The sequence below is a fragment of the Glycine soja genome, chromosome 8 (genome assembly GCF_004193775.1).
Source record: "Glycine soja cultivar W05 chromosome 8, ASM419377v2, whole genome shotgun sequence".
Taxonomy (NCBI): domain Eukaryota; kingdom Viridiplantae; phylum Streptophyta; class Magnoliopsida; order Fabales; family Fabaceae; genus Glycine; species Glycine soja.
In genome coordinates, this window is record NC_041009.1 from 14096723 (window position 1) to 14116703 (window position 19981).

Sequence of the window (19981 nt, forward strand, 5' to 3'; positions counted from 1 at the left end):
CAAAATTATCCTATGATTGATCCATATATTTATACGAATAAACTTGATCCGTAAATATAAATTAAACATACAAATCAACTTGATTCGTATCATTCATACAACTCATCATCTATTAAAGCATTTATTTCAAGTCCCGTATACCAAACAAGTGAAAATCCATTATAGACGCACATAATGATATAGAATTTAATGTCACTATCATTTTGTCTACCAAAATATTGAACAATATAGAATTTCTAAATTTTAACCATCTTGAAAGCTATTTTTTAACCATGTTACTTAGTTGCCGATGTGTATCAAAATTTACTTATAAATCTCACAAATTTCAGGATCTTGTCCTCTCGGGCAAAACGTTTACATAGCGAATGAATTTTTAAGAACTACAGACACTGTTAATAGGGTGTAGTGTATCCACAAGTCATGCACAGCCTCATCTTCGCTGCAAAATTTGTTGAGCAATTTTATAGAAAATTAAGATTTTGCTTCAGTACATCGCTAAAATATAAGATTGTACAGAATGAATAGAATTCCTGGCAAGCTCTCCTCAAGATGCAATAGAACTTTATAGCCTCCATGAAGAAAGAAAACTGGCCTGACATGAAATCTGAACTTCTATCTCAAATATGAATGAAGCACCTAGAAGCATAACAAAGCCATGCTTCAATGATAACAAGTCTCCTCATTCTCCTGCTATTATCGCCAGCCTCAAAGAGTTAGAGTATGTAACAAACCCAAACTGAGCATCCCAGCAAGGGTGCCACCATCACTACAATAATTAGTAATACAGAGTATTCACACCACGCCTCGCTAGCACGACAGATCGACATTCTGCAACATTTTGAAAATGAAATAGAAACTCAGTATAAAATCACTTAATAGACTTAAAGGCTTATAGAACTGCAAATCTGTAGAATAAAATAATAGATCACCTCATACCATGCTCTGATCAAGGTCCTGAAAATTGTATTTTTTCTTGGCTAAATGATTGGAGTCGTTGAATCATATCCTGTTTCAATGACTCGGGAATCTTGGATATGAAAGCTCCCTGCGCATCTCCTATTAACAACTTCCTGCATCACATGTAGTGCAGATCCAGGGATTATAACCAGCAAGTCAAATCACAATCATCGTCGTCCATAAATTAAGAAATGTGAAAGGGAACTTTCAGTGCATAGTTGTTAAATAATTAAAGAAATAAAACTATGTACCCCACAGAAATAAATAAATAGCTCTAAGAAACCATTTATAAAACTAAAACTAGGATTTCATTGACCCTTGGTTTTTCTTCCTTTTTCCAATTTTAAGAATTGAGACTGTACTGCACTGAGGCAAATTGGAAAAAACTGGGTTGTCGAGGCAAAGCCACATGATGAACTACTTAATATTATCATCATCAACTTCAAAAAGACAACCTTAAACGAACGTGCAATCACTTCAAAAAACAAAGGAAAACAAATCACAAGCCTCTGCCCACATACTCAATAGGTACTACATATGCTATGGCTAAATACAAAAGATTAGTCTATGCTCAGGCATTTGGCATTTTTTTATTGCAAGTATAGACGAAGCATATGGGCATGCAGCATGCACATATAATGAGCATGCAAACAGCCTATAAAACTAACAGCATAAAATGTCAAGTGTGGAAAATGGCTTACCATTGAATAATATCAGTACACTACATATTAGTGTTGAAATGATGTTTTTAGGTATTGAAGGATGAAATTGAGAAAATAGATACTTTGAGTAATATTTTCTTGAGTATTGTGATGTATTGCAATGTGACACAAACCAATAAAAACATTAACCCTTATTTATACTAAATACTAAGGATTAAGGCTTTGTTTGGCCCAGCTTCATACTAAATAGAGACTTTGAAAAATGTTTTATTGAGTATTCTGTTGACTTGAGATGCAATGTGTGGGGGAACTGGGCAGCATAAACAAGTCCTTAAGAGGATGAATAATGATAAAGTTGTTGTTCCTAACATATTTCTATTGAACTTTGGGAATGAGTAAGAAAACAAGGTATTATTTGGTTTACTAAGCTATTTAATGAGATTTTGAAATATAAGAAAATGCAAAATGAATCGAGGAGTAAACTAGAAAGGGATAAAACTTATGAACTATGCTGTGAAATTAAGGGAAAAGGTGATTGAGCATAGATTAAGAGTAGAGACTATGGTAGCAAAGAATCTATTTGGTTTTATGTCAGGTGGGTTAACAATAGAAGGCTATTTATCTTCCACTAGGGCTGATGGAAAGGTACTGAAACAAAAAAAAAAATGCTTTTGAAGTATTATTATAAGATTATAATCCTAACGAAATAAGGAAACAAATTGTGAGATAAGGAAATGAGAAAACTAATTCTTAAAGGTAATCTAAGATATTCTAACATATAAATGATATAATCACGATGCCATTGGATAATTTTAATATATTCTTACATAGAAGTTGCTGCTATCAAGAGCTCCCAATGGAAATGGAGAAAAGAAAAGGATGATTGTATTTATTGACTAAAATTCAACAAAACAAGGAGAGAAACTCCCGTCCTAGGGAGTCCCCTTTTATAACTGAGCACTTGCTTGGTTCACAAAATACAATTTCCTAAATGCCCCCTTCCTACCCTTATTTCGCCCCTTTATCTAATGATCCTCCGGTAACTAGCTGCCTTAACTGTTCCTATCTGCATTGACTCCTCTTCATCCTTGCACCTTTAGTCCCAACAAAAAAAAAAAAAAACTGATGTACCCCAGTGCCCAAGGGCTCCTTGCTATGCGAAGGTACGAGGGAAGATCATTGTACGCAATCTTACCCTTGCATACGCAAAAGAGGCTGCATCCAAATTCAAGCCCATGACTACCAATCACCAAGGCACAACTTTACCATTGTGCCAAGGCTCGCCCTCCCTTTTGTCCCAACAAATGCTAAAAAATTCCAATCTTCACAATCACTTAACCAGACATGCCAAGTTGCCAACAGCATTATTCTAAGCCACGTTTCCTCTAGCATCACACTTTTCTAAAGCTTCATCATAATAAATATAAACTTGATTATAGAAACCTATATCCCTCCACCTGGCTGGCATCTATAGTCACAGTTGGAAATCAATCTCTTAAATCTTATGTACTTAAAAGGCAATGTAATAGTTAAAACAGTATATGATAATATTCACAAAATTGTGGAACAGACATGTTTGTGTGTAATACTAATGGCTGTGCATAAAGCACTGCAGAATATGATCAACCTTACCTTATTTCATCTCCATTTGTCAAATTTCCAGCTTCTTGTGCACGTAACTTCTTTGAACGCATAAATTCGTAGACCTTATCAGTCCAGCCAATTGACCTCAAAACTGACTTTGCCTCTTTCCCAAGACTGAGCAATATTTTGAAAACATAATATCAGAATCAAGCATATAAAGAATATTTTAGAAACAAAACAGTATCCAAATCAGACAAAAAATATTTTAGAATGTAAAGCTGTATAACTAATTGTCAAAGAAAATAGGTAAATAAATGTTAACGAGTGAGTAAACAAGTTTGGGAATGACCAATCACAATCATGAAGATTTCAGTATAGTATAAATCAAGAAGACTAGTATCCTGAAAAAAATTAACAAGATCAATATATTTTTTGCATTTGAGATATTGAAGATAGAAGGAAAGGGAGATAAATTACCAAATGAAGAAAAATATAGTGGAACGTCCATTATTAATTGCACAATGTTTCTTTCAAATTGGAATGCTATGTGATTTGGATACCAAAAGAAATGAATCAAATTTTTGTATTCCCTTCCTCACCAATTAGGTTATCCAAACAATAACAACTACAAATATCAAAGTCTAGTAAAACTGAAAGATTTCATAAACAAAAAATTTCAAGCATTAACACAAAACACGAACAGAAGTATAAGATGCTACATTTCAATGTATATATCAGAAAACATAAAGCATAGCTAGGTGACATTTAAAAAAACATAAATAAATAAATAAATGTTTACGCATAATTTGTATGAAAAAAAAAAAAAAAAGAGATTGAATTTCAGTAATGTCTTACATGTCCTTCAGTTCTTGAACTCTTGCTTGAGACTGACCATCATGTGCAAGTAAAATGCATGGGTCCCCCTGTAGTTTTCTCTTATTCCCCAATATTGTAGGTTTGTTGTTGAGGCCATTGCTTTCTTGCTTAAAATTGTCAGGCACTCTACCTGCTATTATCCTGCTTCTGTCAGTATCTTCCTTGAGATCTGACTTTACAGAATGAATATCAACTGTCTGATTACCAGTGTGTCCATTTGAAACTGTTGACTCCTTTCTTTTCAATTTGTCAACAGAAACTTTATTTTCGTCAATGCCATTCCTGGTGGGTAATGAAGAATCTTCCTTACCATTCTCCAAAGAAGCTGAATCTTTCACATGCCCATTTACTGCTGAAGGCTGATTCCTACAAACATCAACTTTCCCATTCACACTCACAGGAGCAGAATTTCTTTTAGAAGAAGAGCTTCCATTAATGTCAAACTTCACTCGTGAGCTGGAAGGTGCTTTAGCAGTCTTAGAAACTCTTGGTATATCCTTCCAAGAAGATAGCTCAGAATTCGATTTTGCATGCACTGCTTTTGGTGGTACACCAACCTTTGGGCATTCAGATGTTTGGCTCCCATTGGAATGAGGCTTTACACCATTTGAAGCAAGAGAATTACTACTTGACACTGGCCTTTGGTTAGTTCGCGAGAAAAAAAGAATGTAAACCTTTTCTGACAAAACTTCCTGAAGGGTTGCAACAGTTACACAAGAATCATCACAGCAATACCACCGACCCATTGCATCCTGTGAACAGAATAGGAAATTAGATTCTGGGCACAATTAGAAGTTATTTAGGAATCAATGTATCAGCTACATAATTTGGGTACATATGAACTATAAATTAACAAACCTTTATATAAGCATAGTAGTGACCAGATTCGGGGGAGTAGCCTGAATGCACAATAGTGCCAAAGAGCTTATATTCCGGTTGGGGATCCTGCATAAAGATAACTGTTAGAAAGGAAGCTAAAGATAATATTAAAATGGAAGACTTAGGTAATATTGGTCACATTACACCATTCTTACAAGATGTCAGTGTAGGCTGGAAAAAATATTGAACCATTATTGGCCTTCACTAAGCAGTTTATGCTTTTTATTGCGAGTGGCACATTAATAAATAGTATTTTAGCATCTTTGAAGTTTCACCATTTAGTTCAGAGTCCTAAACTAGCCACCCCTTTTGCAGTTAAATATTACCACAATGTATGAGTTTTATATTCAATGGATATTGGATAGTTCAATTCCCATACTCCATCACAAAATTTGTCAAAAGCTTTTCTATCACACAAGTAATTTCAGCTTTTTTATACCATAACTTCCATATGAACTAGAACGGAACAAAGAAAAACAAATTTGGTTAAGTTTAAAGAATATTCAGAATAGTTGATGTTGAATGTTTGTATAGTTTTGTGTAAGGTCGCTATTAGTTTCAGCTTTATTCAGAGGACAGCTGAACCTTGTCATTGTGCACAGCTGTCCTCTCCTCTCTCTCCCTCTCTCTCTCTGTACTCTATATATATGTGTATTGAAAGCAATGGAAAAGGTGTGGTGTGTGTGTGAATTTTCCCACACAAATCAAATTTCAAGTTGGCATCAGAGCGGGTTCTTTGGCCGCCGCCGCCAAATTCACCGGCGAGTTCGGGGTTGGGTGTGCCTCGAGAAGCATGACACAACCCTGCAGATCACGTGGCCAGCAACCTAGCCACGTGCCGCCACCAGCTCGCGCCCATTCTGGCGCGTGAAGCCCACGTGCCGCCATCCGGTCACCGGAATCTCGCCGGACTAGTCTCAAGCGCCGCGTCATGATCTTTTGGGCACGTTTCAGCCTCTGTTTCAGCGTTTGCTCGTCAAGTCGTGCTTCCTCTTCTTCTACTTTGTTAGGGTTTTGCTTTTTTGGTCAAAAATGGCTTCTTCCAGTCCTATTTCCTTATTCTCTGGAACTCTCACCATTACTACTGCAAAACTCAACTGGAAAAACTACTTGTCTTGGTCTGCTTCAGTGGAGTTGTGATTTTTCGGCCAAGGATATCATGACCACTTGGAGAAGGAAGTTGGTGCTGTCCCAAACGACAAGAGAGCTGAGTGAGAGAAGCTTGATTTTCAATTGTGTGTTGTGCTATGGCAATCAAAACATGTTGTTCCTTTTGGAAGAATGCCTAAGAGATATTTGCCAACGACATTCAAAGCCTGTTTGATGCAACCCAGAAAGTTGCTCTTCTCAAACAAACCAGCCATGATATGATTGCACATGTAGGTAAAGCTAGAGCGGCAATGGAAGAACTGAAAAGGTTTCTTACAGCTAAATCTTTGGAGGAAGTAAATAGGAAGCTGGATAAGTTTTACATGGTTCTTATCTTGAGAAGTCTACATTCAGATTTTGATCATGTTCGTGACCAAGTTCTTGCAGGTGACCAAGTTCCGTCAATGGACTCCCTCATAATAGACTTCTTCGTGTACCTCAGGTGTTGAAAGATGAACATTTAGCTTAAGTTGGGGAAACATCAGCCATGGCTGCATCTTGTGGAAGAAGAGGAGGTCGCAACAATAGAGGAGGCCGTGGTGGAAAGAGTGGACGTCCTCAAAGCACATATTGCAAGAGGATAGGTCACACACAAGAAAACTGTTACTCCTTACATGATTTTCCTGACAAAGTAGCTCATGTTTCTAAAACAGAAAAATCAGAGTCTAAATTCTCTGATGAGGAGTATCAAGAATATTTGCAGCTCAAATCTGAAAAATCCAGCAACCAAGCACAATCTTCCTCTGTACCATGCGTTTCATCAGCGTGTATTTCTTAATCCATGGAAGGTCCTAGTCCTTAGATACTTGATTCAGGTGCCTCTAATCATATCTTTGGTAATAAATCATCCTTTTCATTCATGTCTTTTCCAAAAACTCCTCACTTTGTTACTGTAGCTAATGGGTCCAAAGTTGCATCTCAAGGAATTGGCCAAGTTTCTTTGTCTCCTTCATTAAAGTTGAATTTTGTATTATTTATTTCTCATTATTCCTACAACCTAATCTCTTTAAGTTAGCTGACCCGTTCGTTAAATTGTTCAGTAACCTTTAATGCTAATTCTTTTGTTATTTAGGAACATGGTACGGGTCGTCTGATTGGAGAAGGACGTGAATCACGAGGGCTCTACTACTTAGAATCCAACTTTCCTGTGTCCTGTTTTGCAACTTCAAAACCCAAGCTTTTACATGATCGTCCGGGTCATCCGAGTCTATCAAAGTTAAAAATGATGGTTCCTAATCTTAAGAATCTTCAAGTCTTAGAATGTGAGTCTTGTCAACTAGGAAAACATGTTAGATCATCATTTCCTCAAACTACACAAAGATGTAACTCAACTTTCTCTACCATTCATTCTGATATTTGGGGACCAAGTCGCGTCACATCTTTTGGTTTTAGATATTTTGTAACCTTTATTGATGAATTCTCTAGATGTACTTGGGTTTATCTAATGAAAGACAGATCTAAACTTTTGCCTATATTCATGTCTTTCTTTCATGAAATTGTGAACCAATTTGGAAAAACTATTAAGATTTTCATAAGTGATAATGCTAAAGAGTATTTTTCTCATGGCTTGTACTCATTTTTATCCTCAACAGGTATTTTACATCAGTTCACATGTCCTCATACACCACAACAAATGGCATAGCAGAGAGAAAGAATCGTCATCTCCTTGAAACTGCACATTCTCCAATGTTAAATTCCAATGTTCCTACACACCATTGGAGAGATGCAGTTCTTACTACTTGTTTCTTGATAAATAGAATGCCTTATTCTTCTCTTGAAAACCAAATCCCTCACTCCATTATATCATATTTCTCCTAGAGTGTTTGGTTGTACTTGTTTTGTTCATGATCTCTCCTGGTTTAGACAAACTCTCTGCTAAGGCCATTAAATGTGTCTTTTTGGGTTATTCAAAAGGGATACAAATGTTACTCTCCAACTACAAGACGATAATATATGTCTGCAAATGTAACATTTTTTTAGGACACACCCTTCTTCTCACCATCCATGGACTACCCTTCTTCTCTCCAACAGGTCCTTCCAGTCCCCTCTCCTTATCCTCTAGGTAATTCCAGTCAAAATGTCAGTGGAGTCCCATCTCCTCCACCAAGTTCTACGTTGCTCCTCCACCTCTTATTACATACCAACGCAGGACCCAGCAAGTTGATTCTACAGTGCCAAAGCCTTCTCCTCGTGATTCTCATCCTCCTCCAACAGATCCTCAAACCATGGATCCTTCCTCATCCACTTCTTCTCATCACTCTGATTCAGATTGGCCTATTGCTATCAGGAAAAATACTCGGTCTACTCGTAATCCTCATCCTATTTATAATTTCTTGAGTTATCATCGGTTGTCTCCTTCATATTTTTCTTTTGTTTTCTCATTGTCTTCTCTTACTATTCCTACCAATATTCATGAGGCACTTGCTCATCCTGGATGGCGACAGCCCATGATTGATGAAATACGGGCTCTTGAAAATAATGGTACTTGGGAGCTTATTCCTTTTCCTTTTGGCAAGAAAACTGTTGGTTGTAAGTGGGTCTATACTATTAAGGTTGGGCATAATGGTGGGGTTGATCGGCTCAAGGCTCGGTTGCTAGCTAAAGGATACACTCAAATTTATGGCCTTGATTATTGTGATACTTTTTCTCCTGTAGCTAAAATTACTATTGTTCGTTTGTTTCTTGCTATGGTTGTCATGCGTCGTTGGCCCCTCCATCAACTTAACATTAAAAATGTATGGTGATCTTGAGGAGGAAATTTATATGGAGCAACCACCTGGATTTGTTGCTCAGGGGGAGTATGGCCTTGTGTGCCAGCTACACCGGTCTCTCTATAGGTTGAAGCAATCTCCTCGAGCTTGGTTTGGCAAATTTAGTCATATTGTCCAACTTTTTGGGCTGAAACGAAGTGAAGCAGATCATTTTGTTTTTTATTGTCATACATCCCCTAGAAAGTGTGTTTATCTAATGGTCTATGTTGATGATATAGTGGTTATAGGAAATGATGCTACTAAGATTGCCAGCTAAAAGAGCACTTGTTCAGCCATTTCCAGACCAAAGACCTGGGATATTTGAAATACTTTCTTGGTATTGAGGTGGCTCAATTAGAAGATGGTGTTGTAATCTCACAGAGGAAGTATGCTCTTGATATACTGGAGGAAACAGACATACAAAATTGTAGACCTGTTGATAGTCCTATAGACCCAAATCTGAAGCTCATGGAAGATCAAAGTGAAATTTATCCTGATCCTAAGAGATATAGGAGACTTGTGGGGAAACTCATTTATCTCACCATTACAAGACCTGATATTTCTTTTGTTGTTGGGGTGGTTAGCCAATTTATGCAAAATCCTCATGTTGATCATTGGAATGCTGTCATGCGGATTCTTAGATATGTGAAGAAAGCTCCAGGACAAGGATTGTTGTATGAAGACAGGAGATCTACCTCTGGATATTGTGATGCGGATTGGGCTGGTTGTCCCATGGACAGGGGATCTACCTCTGGATAGTGTTTTCATTGGAAGAAATATTATCTCTTGGAAAAGCAAGAAGCAAACTGTTGTTACTCGATCCAGTGCAAAGGCCGAATATCGATTTATGGCTATGGTTACATGCGAACTTATGTGGATTAAACAATTTGTCCAAGAATTGAGATTTTGTAAAGTGGTGCAAATGAAGTTATACTGTGATAATCAAACAGCTCTTCACATAGCCTCAAATCCGATTTTTCATGAGAGGACTAAGCACATAGAGATTGATTGTCATTTCATTTGAGAGAAATTATTGTCCAAGGAGATTATCACTGAGTTCATTAATTCTAATGATCAGCCAGCAGATATTTTGACTAAGTCCTTAAGAGGAACTAGGATTCAATCTATATGTTCCAAGCTTGGTGCATATGATTTGTATGCTCCAGCTTGAGGGGGAGTGTTGAATGTTTGTATAGTTTTGTGTAGGGTCGCTATTAGTTTCAGCTTTATTCAGAGGACAGCTGAACCTTGTCATTGTGCACAGCTGTCCTCTCCTCTCTCTCCCTCTCTCTCTTTGTACTCTATATATATGTGTATGGAAAGCAATGAAAAAGGTGTGGTGTGTGTGAATTTTCCCACACAATTCAAATTTCAAGTGTTGACGTTATCAGTTTACAGAAAAGGAGTACAATAGAGTCCCTAGACTACGGTAAACAAGTACTACTAGATACAACAAAAGTCAGCTGTAAAGACTGAACAACAGACATAATAAAACTTTTCTAACAACAATTTTCATGGATTCCAATCCTCTATCATTAATTCTTTCCTTAGTTCATTTTCTGAATATTTAAGCAACATTATTAGTATTCACAACAAACTTCATACAGTCTTATCAAGTATACACGAGTAGCACCTAAAGTAGATGTCCAGGAAACAATTACTTGTCATATTATAATCTTCTAGCTATTAAAAGTGAATCTATCAGACTAAGCTGCTCATACAACAATAAATTTTGAAACCACAATTTACCCAAAGGTATTTCACAAACTGGGCTCAAACATCTGTCAACTATCACTCTATACGACTGACATATTAAGAAACATGTTTTATTAATCTCTCAAGAACAATGAGGGCATATCATCTCATTTGACAAGCTTCTTCACAAGCCAATCATTGTGTTTGTGTGTACCTATAAAAATGACGACAATGGACAGCCAAGTGCCAATTAATGTGCATTTTTAATATTGAGTTCCATTTCTGTGGTTTTGTTGCAATTTTTCTTTATTTGTTTTTCTTGTTGAGAATATCTTGCCCTCCTCTCTTTGATTCACTCTTCTTTCTTAATGAATAATAATAACAACAGTAAATTGGAGAGACATGAAATTGTAAGGTTGATCATGTGTGCTTAGTGAAACAAAATTAGCATAAATAAACATAGAAAATTATTGAAAGACTTTGATCGAGACTTTTCCCCCTCTGATTTTTTGGCTGAGTGAAGAAACAAAATTTGGGAGACCATTCACAAGTGTAAAGGAAGAACTAATCACAAATTTCTAGGTAGACCTTACACACTTTGAATCATGTCCTAGAAAGCATGAAATAACATTGCCTGGACTCAGACACGGGTATAGAGTAAATTTTAAAACTTATAAATACGATCCAACTATAGCACAATGTACAAAATTATTATAAAATCAACATAAAACCTAAAATTAAATTAAATGGGAAAAATAATTTTTAAGGTGAGCATGACACATGGCAGATGTAACAAAATGCTTTTATTTACATAATTATCACTATCGTGATATTTCCATCTGTATTAGTGTAAGATTATAAAATATAGTTAGGAGTATTGAAAGTGTCAAACAAGGATGCAGATACGATAAACACACGGCTACTATTTTGAAGTGCCTGTGCTTCCTAAACCATGCTGGTGTGCTCCTCCACATGAAAAAACACACACACCCCTTTGCAGTAGTAACTAGTTCAAAACAAGCCCAAAACATACCTGGCTTGCTTTGCACATGAAGCTAGAAAGCACCAAAACCTCTTCAAATGCAACAGCCTTGTCAATCTTGCCACCCAATATGCCCTCAAATCTCTACAATCCAAATTTCACCAACACACCATCATTCAAAAGTCCCAAGACTAATCCAAACAACCAAAGAAAAAAAATAGAAAAACTGATATAACCAACCTTTAGCTGTATCACAAGGATGTTAGGTGCTTGAAGTATGGACATCTGCTTCTTAGCGGCCACTAATTTCTTACAACTGAACAACAATCACCCACAGTTTCATCGTCTCAATAACTAAAACACACACACAAAAAAAAAAAAAAAAAGAAATAGGACAACACTTAGATATATTTGAATAGGTGTTCTCCAATCAAAATTGGAGTTTCACCACAATAATTTGCATAATAAAGATTTGCAATAAACGATTATTCATATTAGCAAGGCGAAACCCCAATTCTGACCGGAGAACAATCCAAACAACACCTAACCTAAGGAATTGTATCTAAGTTTTGTCCGAACATTTAAAAATCGAAACGCATACACACACTTGCACACGCACTCAGTCAGTCGGTGACTCACCTATCACACTTGTACTTATTGTTGCCATCTAAAACCTCAGGCTGAAAGAACTTTTGCATGGAGTCTTTAAGCGAGTTACTATGGAAAACATCAAGACTAATATCCATTATCTCATCAACCTTATTCGACTCATATCCACAGCACAGACACTTCACCTGGCTCTGCAAGGCGCCACCGAAAATCTCCTTCACCACTGTACTGCCACCAGCTTCGTCGCCGCCGCCATTGGCCTCTGCGCCTTTGCGGCGGAGCTTCTTGAGGCGGAGGCAGGTGTTGTGGCAGGCGTCGATGACGTAGCGGAGGAACTCGTGCGCGTCCTCCTGGCGGCCGCAGCGGAAGTTCTCGGCGAAGATCCGGATGCAGCTCTGGATCTTGGACGGCGCGTCGTGCGTGAGATCCAATCGCAGCGACCGTGCAATCTGCTTCTCCAGTATGCAGAACGGACACGAAGACCCAGAAGAATCACCTGAATCGAAACAAGAGAATTATTAGGTCAGAAAACGCAGAAAATGAAGAAAAAATTTAAAGAAATTGAAATTGAGGTTAATTGATTGATTACAGAGAGAAGAGTGTTGGAGACGGAGGCAGAAATTGGCGAGAGGAGGAGTGTAGGTGAGGCACTGGAGGACGCTGTTGAGGTAGCACGAGTTGCCTAGGTTACGGAGCCCTAAGGGAGGACCGGTTCCGGTTTTGCGTTTCTGACTCAGGAGACTCGGCTGCCAAGTCATCTGCAGGGCCATCAACGACGCCGCACGCCGCCGCAACGAACCGCTGCATTGGCCGTCGATCGGGGACTCAACAACCCGGACCACCGCCGACGCCACCGCAATCGCATATCTCGACTGAGAGGTTCAGTTAGTTTTTTTTTCGTGTTTCCCTCTCTCTGCGGTTGGGGTGTGTGTTGCTCTGTTTTCTTTTTCTTTTTTCTTTTTATTTTCTTTAATTCTTCTAGCGACTTCTTGGTTGTTGGGGGAAAATAGAGGGAGTGGGAACTAAGGACGCAAAGAACTGCCTGCTAGTAGTACTAGTGGACAAAAAGTGAATGAATGAAAAATTCTTAAGTACTTTTTTATGGGAGGGAAAGAAATGGGTGAAAAATAGGGTAAATAGAAAAGAAATATATTAATGAAAATAAGTGAGGAATAAAGTGAGACAATTAACAAAATGGTCGGTTTATAAGAAAAAATAAATAAAGAAGAAATGGAGATGAGAAAGTCTTGAATTGTGAGGTAATTAACATGATATTGGATTTGTGTGTTTTTAAGGAAAAAAAGAGATTTGGTTTAAGCAAGAGGCACATGGGTTAAGGTTTAATCAAATAAGACAGGATGTTTAGAGACAATTTAACAAGGTGATAGATTTGTGTCTTTTCAAGGAACGACAGAGATTAGGTCGAAACAAGATACGCACGGATTATTGATTACAAGTTCATCCAACGATAGGAAATGTTGAAAACAATTAACAAGGTTGTGTGTTCTCAAGGAATGGTGAAGATTTGATCGAAACAAGAGACACACGAATTACGAGATCATCCAACGATAAGGGATGTAGGAGACAATTAACAAGGTTGATAGGTTTGTGTGTTTTTAAAAAATTAGTGGATATTTGGTCGAAACAAGAGGCATATAGATTATTGGTTCATCCAACAATGCAGGTTGCAAGTAGGTATCAGCTGGTACATGGTGTCGTGCAAAATTAATTATGCCATCATACGACATTGATTATGGGAGGAGCATTTTACATTTTTTTCCATTTGAGCATGAAATAAGTGGAAAATTAAATAAATCTAGAGGTATTTGGTTCAAGAAAAATAGAGAGGAAATAGGAATGAAACGATCTTAAATAGTAAGGTGATTAATGAGGTTGATGGATCTATGTGCTTTTAGGGAATGGTGAAGATTCGATCAAAACAAGAGACACATAGATTATGGGTTCATCAAACGATGTGAGATGCAAAGGATAATTAATTAGGTCAACTAATACGTGTGTTTTTAAAAAACGATTGAGATTTGATCAAAATAAGAGGCACGCATATTGTGAGTTCATCCAACAATGGTTCCCTCCTATTTCCACCTCACCTCTTCATTTCTTTGTCTTCTCTTTCCTACCAAATACAACAATAATTATTTTAAAGCTAGTTCAAGGTAGATGATTATTATCGGGAGGTTCTTTATTTTATTTTATTTTCATATTTTTAAGTTGAGCTTGTTTTGTATGGTTTTTTATGTATTATTTTTTGTCATTTACATAAGAACCAAATAAAGATTGTTTTGTCCTTGTTATAAGAAACATATATTTTTTTAAAATCTAATAATTACTATTTTTATTTTATATACTTTTAATCTATTGTAAAGACTATTAATGAGACATTTTTTTTATTTTCATAAAAGTAGATTATTTATTAAGTTATTATTAATATGAATGACGGTAGGGGTATGCAAAAATTGATCCGGCAAAAAAACTCAACCGAACTGGTTTAAACGTATTTGATTTTTAAATTGAATTTAAGAAATTGTTTTAAAAATTAGTCATGAGGTTGAACTGATTTTGAACTAGTTTTAAGAATCAAATAGATTTCGAATTAGTTTACAAGTTTTTTTCTTTAAAAAATAATTCAGTTATTAAGGGAATCGAGCTAATTTTAAAATCAATTTAGTTTGAACCGAACTTATTTGAAAAAATATTTCAATTTTATTTAAAAAAATCAATTTAGTTCAAAAATCAGCGCAACTCGAAAACTATTTGGTTCGAACTAATTTATATGCACACCCCTAAATGAATGAAAGGTCAAGGGTTCAATTTCCCCACTAACAAATAATGATTAATGTTTGTCAATAAAAAAATATGAATCAGTTCAATAAGAAAAAAACAATATAAATCAAAGTAATTGAAAAAATTATACATTAAACTACGAGTAATGTTGTATTAAGATTATTTTTAAAAATGTTCTATTAAGATTTAAAATCTAAATTGTAATAAATTAAAAATTAAAATTAAGAAATAATATTTAAAATAAATAAAATAGACAATATACAAATTGAAAAAGTTACATAAATAAAAATGAAAATTATCCTACATTTTCATTCAATAATGAATATTAATAGGTAAATGTTAACCAGTATCATAATTAAGAACATTAGTCAAGGAACAACAAAAATATTTTTATTAAGAAACGAAAAATTATATTATTTATAATACTTTTTATATTCTCTCATAATTTACATAAAAAATATTTTATTTATTTTAATTCTTTAATAATGTCTTAAAAGCATTTATAAAAAATACATATACTAGTAACACCGCTCCAACTGCCCCCAAAAGAACGGTCACAGATGTCATCACTTATCACTAGATAACCTGTATATGCTTAATGCTACTACTGTCTTTGTGTGGCCTTCAACCCTTAAAAAGTCAGTGATGTGGATAGTGGGAAGGGCTTGTTGTTATTGGTTGGTTCCTCTTTTTCCTTTTTATTCCTTGATCATTACTTCAATTTCTGTCTCTGGTGTGCCTCTGATTTTGATGGAAGGGAACTTGTGGTAATATGATTTCTCATAACATAAATTAAAACTTATTTTATTTAAAAATAATAAAAAAATTTGTAATTAAATAAATAAGAAAAAATAGTTTTATTAATTAAAATAATAGTTTTAAGATAAATAAAATAAATATATATTCTTAGGAAATAAAAATGAGATCTTATATATTCATTTGATAGAAGTAATATAAAGTTTTTTTATAATACAATAAAATAAAAAATAGAGTAAATACACTGGCTATAAATAGAAATATTTAGGTTAGTTTTACATCTGCGGTATGTCTTTACGGTTATTCTTTTTCTCAAATTAATTTTTCCTTCTTTCTCCCAAAATCTATTTTTTTTTTTTTGCAGACACTCAAACTTATCCTAGTAAAACTACAATCTTTGACTCATTAACCGTTGGATCGTTGTAAAATTTGAACAACTGGTTTGGAACTCATTTTAACGCATTCTCACTATTGGGATTTGCGAAATATTGTCTATAGTGAGAGAAATTTTCTTCGCACATAACTCTCTTTTTCTCACATACACCCAAACCTGTCTAAGTAAAACTACAATCTCGAACTCGTTAACCATTGTGTCATTGTAAAATTTGAACACCAAGTTCGAAACTTATTTTCACACATCCCCATTGTTGGGATTTGTGAAATAATGTTTGTGGTGAAATAAATGTCCATCGCACGAAGACAATAAAATGAAGCCTTCAATCTCTTCTCCTTCTCTTTGATGTTTGGAAACCCTAGTAGGACAACCAGAAGAAAAGCTTGAAAAATCTTAAGGAAATACTAAAGACGCTGCTATCACTACCGGACTACAAAGATGAACCCGCTTAAAGGTAAGCGATTAATTTATATCAATTGGGGTTATAATGAACATGTGTAGGGATCCTTAGAGAATTAAATTATAATTTATTTGGGATGTTTATTGAATTATAATTCTTCTTTTACAATTTTAATTACGATATTGTTATGTTTGACAAACCAATTTATGTCCTAATGTGAATTGGTTGATAAAACTGAGCGTTTTTGGTGTTTTTGACCTATGATTTTGATTTTTTTTATTTTGATATGATTATGTGAAATTGTTTGAGGGGTTTTAATCCCTATGTTGCGAGAAACATTTTTGTATAATTCGTTTTTGTTTTGGACAAGATTTACTATATTAGTGTGATAAATTATAATATTGGAATCATGAAATTGTGATTGAGATTGTATGTAAGTGATAAATTGTGAGATACATGTGTATTGAGATATTGTATGTATTGAGTTATGAGTTATGAACCGTACAATCACACGACTGTAAGACCTTTTAAGGACGACGAGTTAATGAACGAGAGTATTGTGATGGAATTCATTATGGGAACCCAACAAGTTTAATCACTTTAAGGCACGACGAATTGAAATTATTTTGAGAACAATTGATGAGTTGTGTGTTTTGTACAATTCATAGATAGAGTCTGCATACTAAAATGTTTTCTAGGTTGGACCTGAATCAGGAGGGAGATGCCCTGACAGATTCTTCGGAGTGTAGACCTTGAGGTAAATATATTCAGTTTGAATGTTCCTTGAAACCTATGTTGATTCCATATTATTGGAGCGTTCTCACAAAATAGAGTGACCCTGATTGGTCTTCTATGATTTTACCTAGTGAGAGTGACCTGATTTACCAGTGTGTGGTCTATCTTGTCATGAATTCCTAGGCGTCTGACGAAGTTTTTCATTGACAAGATACCACATTGCATATAGGATTAAGTCTTAGTATATTTGTTGCATAACGTTTGTGTATTGATTGATATTGATTGGTTGAGTGATATCGTGTTTTGATTCTTGAGTATGTAAATGATGTGAAAATGTGTGAGACGTGTAATGTTGAAAACTAATGTCACACGATGAGTGGTGGAATGACGTGAAATGTGTTTAAATAAGTTGTATTTTATTTATATGATATGTATATCCATGTTGTTTCGTTTCTCTATTAGTTAAGAATGTGATAACTCACTCCCTATGTGTTGTTTGTGTTTGGATCATGTGATGATCTTGAACTTTGTGTTCGTGGAAGTATATGGTTAGGTGGATAGCTATGAAGAACATCGTGCTAGAGGACACTTGAACATAATGTTCTGATAGGATGTGACATTGAGACATAGATTTCTGTATCATTTGCATAATTTTTTTTGAACATGTTATTTTAAGTTATTCTAATGTTTAACTTGTTTCCTTTTGTAAAAAAAATTAGATAGTCTTGTTTTGGGTCAGAGGTATTTTCATATCCTTATTTGATAAATTTTTAATTTAATGATTAATATGAATGTGAACTTTTTATCTACCTGAGTTCCTTTATATTTATTGAATAAAATCATTTTAATTAATTTCATATTTTCATGTATGATATTATATAAATATATATGTTGGGATATAGAGTATCACATTCGTTATATATTTGTGCTCCACTAAACAAACATAAAATGCTATTAATTGCAGAGGTAAACCGGCAGGTACACAAATTACAACTAACTAAACAGTAAGATCTATTGTATATGAAGATTTAGTAAAAATCCAAACCGAGGAAATTAAGAAAATATACTATATGGCAAACGAGTTCAATTGAGCTGAATATTTAAAGTTTGAGATTAGCTTAAAATCCAAATTGAGGAAATTAAGAATATATTGTATATTAATAAATTAATGACTAATATTTATCAATAAAAAATAATATACTATACGCTAAATGAGCTGAATATTTTAAAATTTGAGGTTAGCTTATGAAAAAATGAATTGTTCAAATCTGATATTTATTTAGTGTGTTTGGAACCAATTAATAAAAGTGGATCACACACACTATCTCAATGTCCAATAGCAAAATATGCAGAAACTACAAAGGAAAGCTTTAAGGAGGTATGATTATTCACGTCATTGATGGGCAACCGAACAGAGGGTAAACTGGCTTAACTGAAAATTTGATCTCCACTTGTAAAAGAAACAACGTTTAAGTTTGGTTTATTTAATTCATTTATAACCTAATTATCTTTAGCTTTATAAAAAAAAATCTTTTTAATTTTATCAATTTACTATTTAATAATTATATAAATAGAAATATGTATTCAACATGCGCATGTGAAAATAAAAAATTCTATACTATTAAATTTTCATATCTAATTAAAAAAATCCATAACTTTTTACTATTACAAAAAAAATCAAAATTTTAATGCTTTCAACAACATATACATACTTTCATAATGAACACATAAATACTAAAAGTTAGTGAGATTTTTATTAATTTCAATAAACAAACTATTCACAAGTTTGGAACATTTAAATAATGGAGTTTAATCTTAAACTAAAATTTATTCATTTAATTAAAATTAGCTTAATCGAACATTTATCGAGTTGAGTTTAAACGAGAAAGATTGTACCTCGATGCACAGGATCCTGGAGACTTTTAGTGCGGCATCAGGGCAAGAGATTAACTTGACAATCCCATAAACATAGGAGTATATTTAGTAAGAAGTTAGATGAGCTAATTTTGATCGTTCCAACGTGTTCCGATCATCAAGATTGTTTTACTTAAATCTAATATTAATCATTCATATTTATTATATGATCAAGATTAACTATCATGCTTTCATTTCTTACCTTTTATGTTTCCTCAAACAAAATTGATTTTATCTTTAGACTGAGTACAGTTAACCAAATTTGCAAATTAACACTTATATTTAAATTATAAATTTGTTAAAGACTTATATAGTTATATTATAGTGGTAACCTCTAGACATTCTTGTCTACATCAGTATCCTCTACACTTTTTTGAACTAAAAAACCATCTCTTCATTGTTAAACTAACATTTTTTTTATTCCTCCTAAAAGCATCATCCCACCTTGGTTAACGTCAATTTTTTTTTTATCACAATCAACAAGTTTAGTATTCGAAATTGAAAATTTTCAATTTTGGTTGTAAATGAAATTGAAGACTAATTAGGATTTACTTCCAATGATTCTATCTAAATTAGAATTCATAAAATGACGAGTATAATTTGACATTTCTTATTCTCTCGATTAGTTTACTAACTATAGTAAACTAAGATTAATGAACTTAACGAGTCAACTCTTAACCCGCCAAAAGTGAGATATACACTGAACAGTTTCCACCACCAAATAGCAGCAGAAAGATGCTAAAGTTTTCCTACACGATATATATATACTTAACATTTTCCACCACCAAACAGCAGAAAGATCCCAAAGTTGTGCTACTAATTAAAATGAACCTTGAA

At 34.5% G+C, this 19981-nt stretch overlaps 1 protein-coding gene across 2 annotated transcripts; it reads right to left on the bottom strand.

Moving 5' to 3' along the window:
- Positions 1-252: 252 nt before the first annotated feature.
- On the bottom strand, positions 253-13171 carry LOC114422156 (ubiquitin carboxyl-terminal hydrolase 25-like). Of its 2 annotated transcripts, none has more exons than XM_028388370.1 (9): positions 12733-13171; positions 12174-12639; positions 11775-11850; positions 11586-11678; positions 4938-5024; positions 4059-4831; positions 3252-3377; positions 930-1070; positions 253-828 (listed from the first exon to the last, which is right to left on the bottom strand). In XM_028388370.1, the coding sequence occupies exons 1-8, from the start codon at positions 12911-12913 to the stop codon at positions 947-949; spliced, it is 1926 nt and encodes a 641-aa protein (XP_028244171.1). In that variant the 5' UTR covers positions 12914-13171; the 3' UTR covers positions 253-828; positions 930-946. The 2 variants fall into 2 exon arrangements, with proteins under 2 accessions (XP_028244171.1, XP_028244170.1); XM_028388369.1 differs by having other exon boundaries at positions 937-1070; positions 12733-13170.
- Positions 13172-19981: the final 6810 nt, after the last annotated feature.

What these genes read in the sequence shown, in the direction of transcription:
- LOC114422156 (XM_028388370.1), bottom strand. Translation starts at nt 12,913, where the DNA reads ATGGCCCTGCAGATGACTTGGCAGCCGAGTCTCCTGAGTCAGAAACGC. An exon ending in AATAAGTACAAGTGTGATAG is followed by an intron (nt 11,851 to 12,173) that starts GTGAGTCACCGA and finishes ATTGTTGTTCAG; the next exon opens with TTGTAAGAAATTAGTGGCCG. An exon ending in ACAAATGGAGATGAAATAAG is followed by an intron (nt 1,071 to 3,251) that starts GTAAGGTTGATC and finishes CATGTGATGCAG; the next exon opens with GAAGTTGTTAATAGGAGATG.